This window comes from Epinephelus lanceolatus, chromosome 17 (assembly GCF_041903045.1).
Source record: "Epinephelus lanceolatus isolate andai-2023 chromosome 17, ASM4190304v1, whole genome shotgun sequence".
Taxonomy (NCBI): domain Eukaryota; kingdom Metazoa; phylum Chordata; class Actinopteri; order Perciformes; family Serranidae; genus Epinephelus; species Epinephelus lanceolatus.
In genome coordinates, this window is record NC_135750.1 from 22082887 (window position 1) to 22100883 (window position 17997).

Sequence of the window (17997 nt, forward strand, 5' to 3'; positions counted from 1 at the left end):
GCAGGGATGTGAAGTTAATGAACTTAGCAAAAAAATTGGTCAGGTTCCAGTTCCAGCAAATGTTATATTTTTTAATCTCTAAAATTTATTTTTTAATCTCTAAAAAATACAACTGAGATATTTTGGCATGCTGTACAAATCATCATTTTGTGTTTGGAGCCAAAAAACCCATAGTACACCTTTTCACTTTTTATTTTATTATTATTATTTTTTTATTATTTTTATATTTTATCACACAATTAATGTCAATACAACCTCAGTGTAGGTAAGATGTTGACCAATGGATATTTAATTAACAAGTTTCTTTCCAGGTCAGTGCCTCAAACAGCACATATTTATTAAAAAAAAAATGTGTAAATGTAACACCATGAAACTGCATTTTTGAACATACCAACAAAAAGTCCTAAGTCTCTTCTCATGTACTGTATTAGGGCATTCACACCGGCCACTTCAAAGGTTGTATTGTTAACTTTGCGGTTTAAAAGCTGAAATCTATAATGCTTTTAATCACTGTTTGTCCATGCATCTCCTGGAGTATACTTAAACTAAAACACACAGCTACATTTGCCTGTGTGTTTGACAGTTCAAAAAATTAATTATAAAAATCCAAATTTAACTTTGCCACTTTTTTTTATATAGCTGGAAACTAGCACTGAGTAGAGGCTACCCAGAAAGCTTAACACTAGATATTCATGATTCTTGCAGTAGCTTTAAAGGTGACAACATGTGAAAGGTTATAGATTTCAGCTTCGCATTTTCAAAATAAAACTATGAGTAGCATATTTGGCAATGCAGCAGTAAAAGTTGCATACAAATATACAATTAGTTTTTAAGTATCTGTTTTAAGCAAATTTTAGACAGTGTTCATTAGAATATATTTTTTTTCTAACCACATGTTCATTTTACAGTTGCCAGCACCTCTTGCTCAGCAACACACGCTGTGGGCGAAGCTATTTCTCTTATTCATTACTCAGCATAGCCTTGTGACGTGTCACCTCAGGAATCCAAATGTGGTTTCATTTGTTTATTTTCTTCTTACAAGACCACAGTGTAGCTTTGGGAGGACTTTTTTTTTTTTTTTACAAAGAAAATAAACTTTTCACAGTTATAAGATACATATATTTTTGGCATAATGTGATGGTATAAATGCTCCAAAGGTCTTGGAAGATTTTGTAATAGGCCTACCTCACTGGAAGAAAACTCTAGCCAGAAATACAGAAACATGCCCCCCTCAGTTGACTGACTACATTAGATTTGTATTGGCACAAACAAAACCTCACAGGTAACAGAATAACTAACTCTGCATATGTTCAATCGCGCTTGATTTTTCTTTTTCTTGTTAATTTGTCTTACGTTGTTGAGCACTTGTATCTAAATGTCACCCTTTGCACTAGCTATTAAATACATGAAAACTTGACAAAAATGATGTACTCTGTATTTCCCTCCAATGTATTTGCTCTTTCAAGTGATAAACATGTGTTTGACTTGTTTTAATCAAAGTGGGCCACCATTACTAAATGTCTTGTGCATGTGTAAGAATTTCTTGATGTATACTGTAACAAAAGGCACCACTGTGCAAAGAAGAAAATGTAATAGCTGTAACAATGTAATTGGTCAAGTTCACTGGATGAAAGATTCACTTTTAAAATCACCTATTCTTCTAATAAATATGCAATGATAAGCATTGTCATACATTTGTGAATTATTTCACACAAACATTTAGCTCCACCACTGTTTGACAACTTTATAATGGACTTGTATGGATAAAGAGACCTAGGTCTAACAGTCACATACCAATCATTAGTACAAACCAGTGTTGCTTCTTCCTAATGTGCATTTACATCTATTTTGTTCTTTTCCCCCCTCAGTGAGTATCCAGACTTGCCCATTGCAAAGGCAAAAGACCTGCAGTCCACCTCCACGCTGGAACAGTTCATGGCCAAACTCTGTCCACACCACCAGAGACAGATAGTAAATGCCATAGGTTTTCTACAGACGGAGGTCAAAGCACTGGCATCTTCCAATACACAACAAGCCTCTAACTCTACCTCTGGGATCCAGGGAACTCCTTGTTCCACTGTGAAATCCAGTGCAGTCACCCCTGAGAAGTCATGCCCTGAGCTAAGGTTTGAATCCACTCCCAAGTCAGAAGTCCAGGTTATGTCCTATTCTATCCCAAGCAGTGCAATGAAACAAGCCCCAGAGAATGCAGTGTCGCTGAAAACATCTTCTGGCCCTGCCTTGGATCTACGCAGCCCTGTGTCAGGGAGTAACCAAGCTCTAGTCACTCCTGCTGCTAATCCAGTAGATGCAGACAACAACCGTCATGGTGATCATGCTCCTCTTAAGATGAAAATCATGACCAGCAATGTTGCAGCTGGCAAGAAGTTGTCATGTGTCCTCAACACTTCTCTTTCATCTCATTCAGACACTTTGGAGGACAGACAGGGTAACTCAAATTCATCCAGCAGAACAGAGACTCATAGCGCTAGACTCAGCTCCTCTGTGAAGAAACACAGTCAGGGTAGTCAACCACATCAAGCTAGGCAGAAAGAGACTCTCGGACATGCCAAAGATAATTCAGCAAGACTGTTTTCAGTCCACGTGACCATTCCTTCAGACTCTCCACGGACTGCCAGGAAGACCATCAGGCCATCCTCTGATCATCGGATCAGGGACTCGGCTTGTAGGGTAATGCCTGACCCTGATCTCGGCCACTGTGACATTGTTTTTATTGACAAACCAATTACAGAGTGTTTCAAGGAACGTCGGCGCAGCATGCTCCCCCGCCGCAATGCCAGAAAAAGCACTAGAGGACATATGTATTCAGATGAAATCTGGGAGTTAAAAACTGTCCGTACATTGGCTGGGAGGGGCAACTGTCCTAATCCAATGCCTGAGCTGATCACATTGGTCACCCCGAAACAAATACTTTCGAAGCCTGAAGGTGTACCACCTGTGGATATGCCTTTTGCTGGAGCATGCAGGGAGACAATGAATCAACAGATGTCCACAGAGGAGTCTGATGAGAGTGTGATACCAGGAACAGGAGATATGGTGGAGGTAGCAGCCAGTGAAGTAGATATTATAGTTGAAACTAGTCAGACAGATCAGTGTCAGAGCAACGGGCAGTCTGCTCCTTCATCCCCGAAAAGGTCCCCAACGGAAAACAAAGAAACAGATGTAGAACAGCATATAGCTGCAGATTCAGGGACAACACCAGGAAGTGAGGAAAGTGTTGCTCAGACTCCAATTGAAGCAGAAAAAGACAACGAGCCTGAGCCTGAAGAGACGGATATATGTGAAAGTACAGCGCAAATAGTCATAGAAACAGTAGTGGAACCATTAGAGGATATTACCATAGAAAAAGATGAGCCTCAGCTTTCATCAGATGAACTGCACAACAGTGAGCCTGTTCCCCAGCGGACTAGCACCCCATCACCGGTGCATCAATTTCAGGAAGAAATTGGTGAAAGGGAGGAAAATAAAAGGGAGGGAATACAAGATGATCAACCTCAGGAAGTTCAACCAGAGACACAGGTGCACCACGACAACTTTGAAGAGACAGAAAAGTCCAACACCACAGGTTCAGCAGAGCAGCTGATAGCGGAAGAGCCAGAAAGTAAAGCATCCAAAACAGCTGACAGTGTTCTGCCTGTAGAGACTGACGAAGATGATGCTGATGAGGATGATGAAGACGACGTGTATAACAAGTCAATTGACGTGCTCTCGAATGAATTACCCCCTTGGCGCAGAAAAAAAGGGACTGAAGTGCAGTTGCCAAAGCGGTTAAGAAAAACAAAAAATGTGGTAGTGGGTTTTGTCAATGGTAGACCCATATCAGCCTCTGACAGAAGTCTGCGTCGTAGATCAGGTAACAGCACCCCATCACCTATTAAAACCCCAGTGAAATCAAGTCAGAATGTCCCCAACAAATCTCCTGTTAAATCAACTGTTGATTCAACTATTGCAAACAAAAATGTAGAGAACGATCCACCTGAAACAGAGGTAGCTGTAAAATCGATTGAAACTACTCCTGTAACTCAGCAGGTCAATGAACCATCTTCTGCCACACCACCAAGCCCAACATCAAAAGTTCCCTCAACGACCAAACAAACCCAGAAACAAAAGAGAGTTAAGAGAGATCGGGATAGTTTGCCTGTCCTCTCTGATCAGCGGCAACTTCGATCAGCCAGCCAGAAACCAGCTGGAACTCCAGTATCGCTGCCCAAATCAAACGCTGTCACTTCTAGTTCATCTGCAAAACCTACTGCTAACCATGCTCCTCCATCTACAGAGCAACTTCCCTCCCTCCCCCTTCCTTCCTCGTTCTCTGTTACTTCTCCTTCTCCAGTCAGGTCGTCTTCCCCTGCAACCTCTGAACAGCCCACAGTCCCAGAGAAAACTGTGGAAATAAACATTGAAAACACTCAAACAGTAGAGACAACCTCTGAAGAAATAGAAAAACTGGTAGAGACAACCTCTGAAGAAATAAAAAAACCGGTAGAGACAACCTGTGAGGAAATACAAAAACCAGTAGAGACAACCTGTGAGGAAATACAAAAACCAGTAGAGACAACCTGTGAGGAAATAAAAATACCAGTAGAGACAACCTCTGAGGAAATACAAAAACCAGTAGAGACAACCTCTGAGGAAATACAAAAACCAGTAGAGACAACCTCTGAGGAAACACAAAAACCAGTAGAGACAACCTCTGAAGAAATACAAAAACCAGTAGAGGCAGCCTCTGAGGAAATACAAAAACCAGTAGAGGCAGCCTCTGAAGGTATACATAAACCAGTGGAGACAGCCTCTGAGGAAACACAAAAACCAGTAGAGACAACCTTTGAAGAAATTCAAACAAACCAAGTAGAAAATAGATCACAGCCCAAACATAAACTAAGATCTACAAAGGCTTTCGTAGACGACAGTAAGAATGAGAAGCAGCAACTTAGCAGTGACGTGTCAAGTCCATTAGAAAAACAAAATCCTATAAAGACTGAAGTGCAAACACAGATTATGCCATTAAGAAGTAAGCGAGTTCTCCGAAAGGAGACAGAAGTAAGTGATGTCTCTTTGCCCCAAAAGCCAAATGTAGCATCTTTACAAGACAGGTTTGGAAGTGGGGATGATATCAGTTCTTCCATACCAAACAAACCCACAAGAATGCCATTAAGAAGTGAGAGCAGTAAGGCTGAAACATCCCACCAGTCTGTTACTCAGTCATCACCAGTGGACAACAAGAAATTAGCTTTGAGGTCACAAAGATTGGCTGTACCCTCTACCAGTGCTGTTACTGCAGCTGGAAGACACAATGACGTAGCTTCCCATGCCAGAATAATGACAGAAAGAGTAATCAAAGCTCAGGTGAAACCCTCTCCAGTGTCTTTCATGTCTGTTGAGTCCCACAGCTCAGCCTTCCCTGTCATCACACCAAGACCTGAGCCCCCAAAGCAAACTAACAAATTCTTTGAGACTCTGAATGGAGAAGAAAACCAACAACTAATTACAAATTTGAACATTAAGTATGATAAAATGCAAAAAGGCTGGGTGCAAATGGACAAAGAGGGTCAGCCAGTAACAAAATACAAAAACAAAGCAGACAGGCAGGCAGCTATATGGAAAAGTAAACGCAGGGCACGAAAGTCAAAGTCCTCAGAGCACCAGAAATACTCACCGGTCCAAATGCTTTTCATGAAAGGTTTTAATCTCACTAGTATTTGTCGCTGGTTCCTTGAAACAACAGAAACAAAGTCCCTTGTCATTGTCAAGAAGGTGAATACACGTCTTCCGTCAGAAACTCAGCTGTGCTTCCACAGCTCATCTAGTGCTTCAGGGACCTCTCAGGGGGTATTTCCAAGCCTACAGGCAGAGCGCTTAAAGAAACATTTGAAAAAGTTTGCCATCGCCTCTCCTGTAAAGAGCAACCCTAAGAGTCAGAAACTAATTGCTAAAGCGCTGGAGCAAGAGGCAAATGCAGTCAAAGGGAAAGAGAAAAGAGAACTTCTCAGTACTACTCAGACTTTGACTAAGTCCCAGTCCTCTGCCAAAGCCCGTGCACAAATAGGTGAATCCCAGAAATCCTCTGGTAAATCAAAGAATCCAGCTAGTGCAAGGATCTTGAGGAAGTACTCTAATATTCGAGAGAAGATGCAGGTTCAGCAAACCAATGTGAGACTCAAAGAGGCCTCAAAATCCTTAAAAACCAACAATATGAAAACACTGGCCACCAAAAAGTCTGCCACAAAGTCAAATCTGAAACGATCTCTGAAGGCACAGAAGTCACCCCTACCTGTCAGTAAACAAATGAAAGCATCGGCGGCAAAAATGGAAAGAAGGAAAGCATTGGCTGGCAAGAAAACTACAAAGCATCCTGTTCAACAGAAGGCAGTCAAGGCTCAGAGCAGTAGTAGAGCTTCAAGAGATCCAACTAAAAAAGAAGAACTGCCAAAGAGATGTTCTCAACGACTAGGGTCTCCTAAAATATCTGAACATAACCCCGTAGACACATCTAAAAGCAAGGTTGACAATAAAAAGCAGACTGAAGCTGAGAAAGTGGAGGTGGAAAAACCTGCTGTGAATAAAGTGAATGCTGCAAAAACCCAAACAAAGGATTCGTCACAAAGTACTGTTGCCGAAATCAAAGGTACAGAGAATGCTGTTGAAACCCCACAGCAGAACACGGATGTCAAGGCTCCAACCTCACCTGACCAGGTACTAACAAGATCCCAGAGGAAAATGGAGGCAGTAGTCCCTGCAAGTAGTAGCCCCACTCATGCTTCAAAGAGGGCTGCAAAGTCCATAAAACCACAAACTGCATCTCCTAAACCCGTCAGGAAAGCTGAGGGACCCACGCAGTCGAGGAGAGGGGCTTTAAAGTCTCCCGCAAAGAGAAAGCAGGCGGCCTCTTTGCCACGCAGCATGACAAAATCAGCAACCAAGAGAGCTCGGGAGCTTTCAGAGACCCCAGCTAAGCGCACCAGGACATCTCTCTCAAAATGAAAGGCACCTGCAGAGAGATCGTCTTTATTAAGAGGACTTTTGTGATTTTCTTTTTATCTGGAATATATTCAGAAGGACCAGAAGTATCTATTTTCTACTCTTCACCAAACTCTTGAGAGGACACCTTTTTCAGTAGGTAAACACGTGAAGAAGGAACAGATTTTGAAAGTGATTTTCTGCTTTTGTAAAGCTTTTGTGTGAAAATACAAATGTGATGGATTATTTGCTGAGCATTTGCTCTGTGTTCAGGGACGACCGTACAGACAAGTCCTACATTGTGTCTATCAGATGTAGTTGCTGTTTGGCTTTCTGTTTCAGCACTCTACGACACAGCTGGAGATAACAACGGCCTATTAAAACCTCATTTTAGAAGTCGGGATAACAAACATCAAGCTTTGATGCAGTTATCGAGGTGACATTACATTCACTCACCATCCTGTTTTGTTTCTTTTATTTGCCATTTTGTATATAATAGTTTTTCTAGATGATAGCATGCACTGCATTTACTGTTGAGAGCTTGCTGTGAGAAGGGACACCTGCTTTTGAAAATGTTTTTACGTACAGTAAGTAGGCAGTTTGTATCTCCAGCCTGTCTTCCAATCACAACATTGTGAATATGTGACTGTTGTGACCCGGTGCCTTATTTATGAAGTGTAAAGTAATAGAATGTGTCGCTAAATGTGAAAACTCCTGCCCTTTAGTTATAACAACTTCCAGCTCCTGGAGAGGCAGTCAACATTCATTTGCTTCACAGAACGTGTGCAAATAGTTTCCGTTCCACACAGTATGTGCCTCGTGTGTAATCTGTATATTCTCATGTTGACTGAGGCATTCAGATCTTCTGATTTTCTCTTACCTGACAGGTTTATTTTTATATTCCGTTTTCTCCCAGAGCATTAACTTAATATTGTTCTTCCTATAGTTGTATTAGATGTAAAAGCAAATACAAGTCTGAACTGTTAAAACAGGCAGCCGTGCTCTGTATGTGTCATGACAAACGTTTGTATTTTTTATGTCGTTTTGGGGTCAGTTTCCATCACTGTGTATCTTTGCAGTCACTTCTGACCATTGCACCCATTGTTATCTGCTCATAATAGTGACTTCACTCTGAGTATTTTACCTGCTTCTGCATGTGTTAAGTCTTGTTAATGTGGAGACAGTTTTAGCAACCTAGAGCTGTTGTCTACCTAGAAGTGAAACCCAGAAATAAATATTTATGCCCCTGAGCTTTGAAAATATTAACCTCATTGGAGACTTTGTATGCACATTTAGTGCTCGTCAAAAAACTATCTGAGTTGACGTTTGGATACTAGCTTGTGTATAACTTTTTTCCCTGATAACAAAAGACTGAAAGTATGTATATCTGGTCGGTTAATATGTATGAGGTAAGCATTGGTAGCACATTACAGGGCGATTAATTCCTTCCCTGATTATACACAAGTTGGATATGACGGGGTAGATAGTCACACTTCTGAGTTGTGTATCCAAGTATGTTGCAGTTTTATGTTATTATTTTTTATTATTGTGAAGCAGATGTTCTCCTAATGTGAAGTTTCTTAACTTCCACAGTAGTAACTTACATTAGTGTTTTGTCAATTGTCATTTTTAGGACAGTGTTATTTTTTTTATTATTATTATTATTATGGTCATTTCTCTTTAGAGGGTAAATCATCTGTAAATGCAAAACATGTCTGTCACGTTTTTATTGTTATTTAAGAACTCCATGTAGGCTAATGAATTTAGCGGATCTGAAACAGCCCACCAAATACCAGACTTGAACATGTTTATTCTTTACAGTTGCTATTTAAAAGATTTTGATTTTGTATATTAGAAAGAAATAACTGCTTTATTTGTGGTAATCCCAAGAATGATACATCTTTATGTTGAGAACTTTGTATTTTTGCTGGAGTTGATATAAAGATGTTTGAATTTTATCTTTGTTTGTTGGCTCATTTATACCGCTGTGTTACTCTGGCTCTGTATGCTTGAAATCGACTAGGTTGTACATTTGAATGCAAAAGTGTTTCTGAATGGCTGCAGTGGACAGCTTTGAAGTTCAAACCCTGCCAACTGTCTCACCTCCACACACCTGGCAAAACGCTGCGTGAATGTGGCACTGCTGTCTGTTTCAGGCATCATTTGAAGATCCTATAAACACCTAATTTGAAGCACACTGACATCTTAATAACCTGCCACGCAAATATTAAATAAAACTATGCAGTTGATGCACCAGTGCGCCTTAGGACTGTTTCCAGCTTTGTGAAATGCCTTGCTGTAGCCAATGAAGGCATTTCACAAAGCAGGAACTTGCCATAACCTGCCATATGGCTCATGGGCAAGAGTCCTGAGCACCACAGGAAGCTCCCACTGTGGGACAGATTGGTGAACAGTTTGCCTCCATCACCTCAGGCCCTGCAGAAAACAGTGTGAATGAATGACTTATCACCTAAACCAATATGACATTAATATAAACGGTGATTTATTCACCTCAATGGTGAAATGCAAATGTTCTGTATCCAAGTTAAACCTGAAAGAGAACAGAAATACAGTAAATCCCCTTTTCTTTAACCACTTTTAAAAGCCTGTTCACGTATTTCATGTAGACAGTGGACCAACCCATGAGAGCATCTGAACTGAGCAAACCTGTCAGTGTTACCATCTTGGACACAAGAGTTGTTCACCGGTAACATCAGCAGGCAGAGCCCTTGTACAGTAGATACACGTGTTATCTGTGGCCACTGAGCTGTAAGAATAAGATCAGACCCAGCTGAGGTGAGGGGTGTTTTCCACCTGAGGCACTGACTGTTCAGTGACCCTCCAAAGTGTCTCTACAGTGTGCCCATATGGCAAGCACAGATATTTCACTCTCACTGGAGTGCTTTGCTGCTGAGGAAAACTGAGAAAGGTGATGATTGTCAGACAAGGTTCAGAGTTAAACAATATTTTGAATGATTTTTTAAAACAATTTTTTTGTGGCAAACTATACAATGACATTTAAAAAAAATATTTTTAAGTGAATTTTTTTTAATATAACATGCTAAACTACTTTTTTTAATTACTTAAGGTTTTATGGCATAATATGACTTTTTTTTAATCAGTTTGACTTTTTTATGTCATACTATACTTTGATATTTTTTAACCTTTTTTATTAAAATTGTCATAACTTTTTTATTGACTTTAAATAAGTTAAATGGCATACTATACTATGACATTTTTTTATGAATTTTTAATATTTTTTTATTACATACTTAAGTATAACTTTTTTAAATAAAAATGAGTGGCATACTATATATTCAACAACATTCTTTTAATTAATTTTTGATGTTTTATGTTTTTTTTAATGATATACTATTATGACATTTTTTATAATTGACCGTTTTTATGGCACACTGTAGTATGACATTTTTTTCGCTATGATTTCTAAGCAGATTTGTGGACTTTCAGCAGCGAGAGACATTGAAAGTGATGATATTACCTGAAATTGTTCGAACATTAAATCAAGACATGAATATATCATGTCAGTGTTCAGATTTGACTACATTACTCAAGCCCAGTACCAACCTGCAAACAGACAGTTAGTGTCTTGCTGGTGAACGTAGTTAAACATTTATCATGCGAGCTAAAGAGACATTTTTATTTTTTATTTTTTTATTTTTTTCTCAGGGGTTGATGGACACAAAAGTAGAGCTACAAAGATAACCGCAACAACTTATAAGGAGATCAGATATATCATTGTTGTGTTTACAGCTTGTTTGTTGCCTCGAGGTGATCAACATAATCAGTTACTGCTTTAAGTAATGTCTTGAGAGGTGGCAGTAATTTTAAAACCCTCTTGAATACAGTATGCTGCAGCTTTTCTTTTCCATCCCTGATGTTACACATGACATGACCGGGAACAATTTGTCTTTGGAGTCGTTGCTAACTAATTTGTTGGCATCTTCAGCACTAGTCCTAAAGTCAAATCGATTCAGACATTTTCCTTTTCTGCTTGTCCTACTTAAGGGGAAAATCTGTTTGTCCCATAGCTGAGGGACCATCTATGGGACACGTCTGTTCCAGATGGGATGATGCAGTTGATGGAATGTGGGGCCCAGTGGAACTATGTAATGTCACCCCTCCTTAAAACACACAGGAAACCACTGGTTCTTGAATGGCAAGTATTTGCAGTTATGGATAATTACATGGAGGTTACTCTGTGTCATCCATTTGTCTGAGCAGAACAGCCAAGATTCTCTCTGAATTAGCAGGAATCCAAACCTTTTGCCTTTACTATCACAGTCAAGGTCAAGGAAATTGTTTCTCAGCCACCGTGAACTCTTTCTCTCTTGACAAATATCAGCCAGGAATCAGGGACACACAATAAATTCCCAGTCAAGCAAATTACTCAGTTTTGGCGGGGGCTTGTCTCTGATAAATTCTGATAAAAACAGTTTTTCTGCAGGATGTTTAAAAATATTAAAAGTGGATAAATTAATTTAGCAACAATTAAGGCCCTTAGAAATATTTTTTGTAAAAGTCTTAAATGTTATTTTCCAGGTATTACATTTTGTTGGTTATTTTCAACATGTATATTTGTCAAGAGAAGGTCTACATTAAAGTTGCCATGAATTTGTACTATGACAAATTTTATGACATACCATATTAACAAATGTAATTTTTTTATGATATACTATATTAGGATTTTTTTCTTTCTTTTTTCCTTTTTAACAATTTTAATGGCGTGTGTAAGACATTTGTATGACATTTTTTCAGAAACTTTTTTTTTTGCATACCTGACTGTACTGAAATGTTTTATGAAATTTTATAGCATACTATACTATGACATTTTTATGACATTATTTTTCATGCCATACTATACTATGACCATTTTAATGACATGTTTTATGCCGTACTATACTGTGACATTTTTATGACTTTTTTTATTTTTTATACCATGCTACACTATGACGTTTTAATTACATTTTGTATGCCATACTACACTATGACCGTTTTTATGACATTTTTATTGCCATACTATACTATGACTTTTTTTGACATTTTGTATCCCATACTATAATATGACATTTTCATGACATTTTTTATGCCATACTATACTATGCCGTTTATTTGACATTTTGTATCTCATACAACACTGTGATGTTTTTATCACATTTTTTATGCCATAGTATACCATGACATTTTTTTTACATGTCGTATGTCATACCATACTATGACCGTTTTATGACAATTTTTATGCCATATTGTACTATACCGTTTTATGATATTTTGTATGCCATACTATACTATGACGTTTTTATGGCGTTTTTAATGCCATACTATACTATGACGTTTTTATGATATTTTGTATGCCATACTATACTATGACGTTTTTATGACGTTTTTAATGCCATACTATACTATGACGTTTTTATGACGTTTTGAATGCCATACTATACTATGACGTTTTTATGACGTTTTGAATGCCATACTATACTATGACGTTTTTATGACCTTTTGAATGCCATACTATACTATGACGTTTTTATGACATTTTGTATGCCATACTATACTATAACGTTTTTATGACATTTTTAATGCCATACTATACTATGACGTTTTTATGACATTTTGAATGCCATACTATACTATGATATTTTTATGATATTTTGAATGCCATACTATACTATGCCATTTTTATGATATTTTGTATGCTATACTATACTATGACGTTTTTATGATGTTTTTAATGCCATACTATACTATGACGTTTTTATGACATTTTGAATGCCATACTATACTATGACGTTTTTATGACGTTTTGAATGCCATACTATACTATGACGTTTTTATGACGTTTTGAATGCCATACTATACTATGACGTTTTTATGACATTTTGAATGCCATACTATACTATGACGTTTTTATGACGTTTTGAATGCCATACTATACTATGACGTTTTTATGACATTTTGTATGCCATACTATACTATAACGTTTTTATGACGTTTTTAATGCCATACTATACTATGATATTTTTATGATATTTTGAATGCCATACTATACTATGCCATTTTTATGATATTTTGTATGCCATACTATACTGTAACGTTTTTATGACGTTTTTTATGCCATACTATACTATGACGGTTTTAGGGCTTTTGCAATGCCATACTATACCATGACATTTTAATGGTTTTTATGCCATACTATACTATGATGTTTTTATGATATTTTGTATGCCATACTATACCATGATATTTTTATCACATTATTGATGCCATGCTATACTATGACGGTTTTATGACTTTTTTTTTTTTTTTTTAAGATTTTCTTTTGGGCATTTTTTGGCTTTAATGGACAGGACAGTTAAGTGTGAAAGGGGGAGAGAGAGAGGGGAAGACATGCAGCAAAGGGCCACAGGCTGGACTCGAACCCGGGCTGCTGCGGCTTCAGCCTTGTACATGGGGCACCTGCTCTATCCACTAAGCCACCAACGCCCCTTATGACTTTTTTAATGCCATGCTATACTATGACATTTTTATGACTTTTATTAATGTCATACTATACTATGACCGTTTTTCTGATATTTCTTTTATGCCATACTATACTATGATATTTTTATGACATCTTTTTATGTCATACTAGATACGATGACATTTTTATGACATTTTTAATGTCAGACTATACTATGCTGTTTTTGTGAAATTTTGTATGCCATACTATACTATGACAGTTTTAGGGCTTTTATAATGCCATGCTATACCATGACATTTTAATGGTTTTTATGCCATACTATACTTGGCCTTTTTATGACATTTTGAATGCCATACTATACTATGACGTTTTTTTGACTTTTTTAATGCCATGCTATACTATGATATTTTTATGACATCTTTTTATGCCACACTAGATACTATGACATTTTTATGACTTTTTAATGTCATACTATACTATGCTGTTTTTGTGATATTTTGTGTGCCATACTATACTATGACGGTTTCATAACGTTTTTAATGTCATACTATACTATGACCATTTTTCTGATATTTTTTTTAATGCCACACTAGATACTATGACAGTTTTATGAATTTTTTTATGCCATACTATACTATGACGTTTTTATGACATTTCGAATGCCATACTAATACTATGACGGTTTTATGAATTTTTGAATGCCATGCTATGCTATGATGTTTTTATGTCATTTTGAATGCCATACTATACTATGACGGTTTTATGAATTTTTTTAATGCCATGCTATACTATGCCCTTTTTATGACATTTTTTATGCCATACTATACTATGACGTTTTTATGACATTTTGAATGCCATACTATACTATGACGGTTTTATGAATTTTTTAATGCCATACTATACTATGATATTTTTATGCCTTTTTTATGCCATACTATACTATGATATTTTTATGACATTTTGAATGCCATACTATCCTATGATGTTTTTATGTAATTTTGAATGTCATACTATTCTATGACGGTTTTATGAATATTTTAATGCCATACTATACTATAATATTTTTATGCCATTTTTTATGCCATACTATCCTATGATGTTTTTATGTCATTTTGAATGTCATACTATACTATGACGGTTTTATGAATTTTTTAATGACATACTATACTATGACATTTTTATGACATTTTGAATGCCATACTATACTATGATATTTTAATGACATTTTGAATGCCATACTATACTATGACGATTTTATGAATTTTTTAATGCCATACTATACTCTGATGGTTTCATGAATTTTTTAATGCCATACTATACTATGATGTTTTTATGTCATTTTGAATGCCATACTATACTATGACGGTTTCATGAATTTTTTAATGCCATACTATACTATGATGTTTTTATGTCATTTTGAATGCCATACTATACTATGACGGTTTTATGAATTTTTTAATGCCATACTATACTATGATATTTTTATGACATTTTGAATGCCATACTATACTATGACGGTTTTATGAATTTTTGAATGCCATGCTATGCTATGATGTTTTTATGTCATTTTGAATGCCATACTATACTATGACGGTTTTATGAATTTTTTTAATGCCATGCTATACTATGCCCTTTTTATGACATTTTTTATGCCATACTATACTATGACGTTTTTATGACATTTTTAATGCCATACTATACTATGACGGTTTTATGAATTTTTTAATGCCATACTATACTATGATATTTTTATGCCTTTTTTATGCCATACTATACTATGATATTTTTATGACATTTTGAATGCCATACTATACTATGACGGTTTTATGAATATTTTAATGCCATACTATACTATGACGTTTTTATGACATTTTGAATGCCATACTATACTATGACGGTTTTATGAATTTTTTAATGCCATACTATACTATGATATTTTTATGCCTTTTTTATGCCATACTATACTATGATATTTTTATGACATTTTGAATGCCATACTATCCTATGATGTTTTTATGTAATTTTGAATGTCATACTATTCTATGACGGTTTTAAGAATATTTTAATGCCATACTATACTATAATATTTTTATGCCATTTTTTATGCCATACTATCCTATGATGTTTTTATGTCATTTTGAATGTCATACTATACTATGACGGTTTTATGAATTTTTTAATGCCATACTATACTATGACATTTTTATGACATTTATTAATGTCATACTATACTATGACCGTTTTTCTGATATTTCTTTTATGCCATACTATACTATGATATTTTTATGACATCTTTTTATGTCATACTAGATACGATGACATTTTTATGACATTTTTAATGTCAGACTATACTATGCTGTTTTTGTGAAATTTTGTATGCCATACTATACTATGACAGTTTTAGGGCTTTTATAATGCCATGCTATACCATGACATTTTAATGGTTTTTATGCCATACTATACTTGGCCTTTTTATGACATTTTGAATGCCATACTATACTATGACGTTTTTTTGACTTTTTTAATGCCATGCTATACTATGATATTTTTATGACATCTTTTTATGCCACACTAGATACTATGACATTTTTATGACTTTTTAATGTCATACTATACTATGCTGTTTTTGTGATATTTTGTGTGCCATACTATACTATGACGGTTTCATAACGTTTTTAATGTCATACTATACTATGACCATTTTTCTGATATTTTTTTTAATGCCACACTAGATACTATGACAGTTTTATGAATTTTTTTATGCCATACTATACTATGACGTTTTTATGACATTTCGAATGCCATACTATACTATGATATTTTAATGACATTTTGAATGCCATACTATACTATGACGATTTTATGAATTTTTTAATGCCATACTATACTCTGATGGTTTCATGAATTTTTTAATGCCATACTATACTATGATGTTTTTATGTCATTTTGAATGCCATACTATACTATGACGGTTTCATGAATTTTTTAATGCCATACTATACTATGATGTTTTTATGTCATTTTGAATGCCATACCATACTATGACGGTTTTATGAATTTTTTAATGCCATACTATACTATGATATTTTTATGACATTTTGAATGCCATACTATACTATGACGGTTTTATGAATTTTTGAATGCCATGCTATGCTATGATGTTTTTATGTCATTTTGAATGCCATACTATACTATGACGGTTTTATGAATTTTTTTAATGCCATGCTATACTATGCCCTTTTTATGACATTTTTTATGCCATACTATACTATGACGTTTTTATGACATTTTGAATGCCATACTATACTATGACGGTTTTATGAATTTTTTAATGCCATACTATACTATGATATTTTTATGCCTTTTTTATGCCATACTATACTATGATATTTTTATGACATTTTGAATGCCATACTATACTATGACGGTTTTATGAATATTTTAATGCCATACTATACTATGACGTTTTTATGACATTTTGAATGCCATACTATACTATGACGGTTTTATGAATTTTTTAATGCCATACTATACTATGATATTTTTATGCCTTTTTTATGCCATACTATACTATGATATTTTTATGACATTTTGAATGCCATACTATCCTATGATGTTTTTATGTAATTTTGAATGTCATACTATTCTATGACGGTTTTAAGAATATTTTAATGCCATACTATACTATAATATTTTTATGCCATTTTTTATGCCATACTATCCTATGATGTTTTTATGTCATTTTGAATGTCATACTATACTATGACGGTTTTATGAATTTTTTAATGCCATACTATACTATGACATTTTTATGACATTTTGAATGCCATACTATACTATGATATTTTAATGACATTTTGAATGCCATACTATACTATGACGATTTTATGAATTTTTTAATGCCATACTATACTCTGATGGTTTCATGAATTTTTTAATGCCATACTATACTATGATGTTTTTATGTCATTTTGAATGCCATACTATACTATGACGGTTTTATGAATTTTTTAATGACATACTATACTATGATATTTTTATGACATTTTGAATGCCATACTATACTATGACGATTTTATGAATTTTTTAATGCCATACTATACTATGATGTTTTTATGTAATTTTGAATGCCATACTATACTATGACGGTTTTATGAATATTTTAATGCCATGCTATACTATGCCCTTTTTATGACATTTTTTATGCCATTCTATACTATCACGTTTTTATGACATTTCGAATGCCATACTATACTATGACGTTTTTATGAATTTTTTAATGCCATACTATACTATGACGTTTTTATGAATTTTTGAATGCCATCCTATACTATGATATTTTTATGACATTTTGAATGCCATACTATACTATGACAGTTTTATGAATTTTTTTATGCCATACTATACTATAACGTTTTATGACGTTTTTAATGCCATACTATACTATGACGTTTTTATGACATTTCGAATGCCATACTAATACTATGACGGTTTTATGAATTTTTGAATGCCATCCTATACTATGATGTTTTTATGTCATT

At 35.4% G+C, this 17997-nt stretch overlaps 1 protein-coding gene across 2 annotated transcripts in view; it reads left to right on the forward strand.

The window, feature by feature from the left end:
* LOC117247982 (ligand-dependent corepressor) overlaps window positions 1-7144 on the forward strand; it is a 30056-nt gene extending 22912 nt beyond the window's left edge. For both annotated transcript variants that reach the window (XM_033612680.2, XM_078160977.1), the window contains exon 7: window positions 1869-7144. In XM_033612680.2, the coding sequence (XP_033468571.2) occupies window positions 1869-7002 (5134 nt within the window). In that variant the 3' untranslated portion in view covers window positions 7003-7144. The remainder of the gene's footprint in view (window positions 1-1868) is intronic.
* The last annotated feature ends 10853 nt before the right edge of the window (window positions 7145-17997 follow it).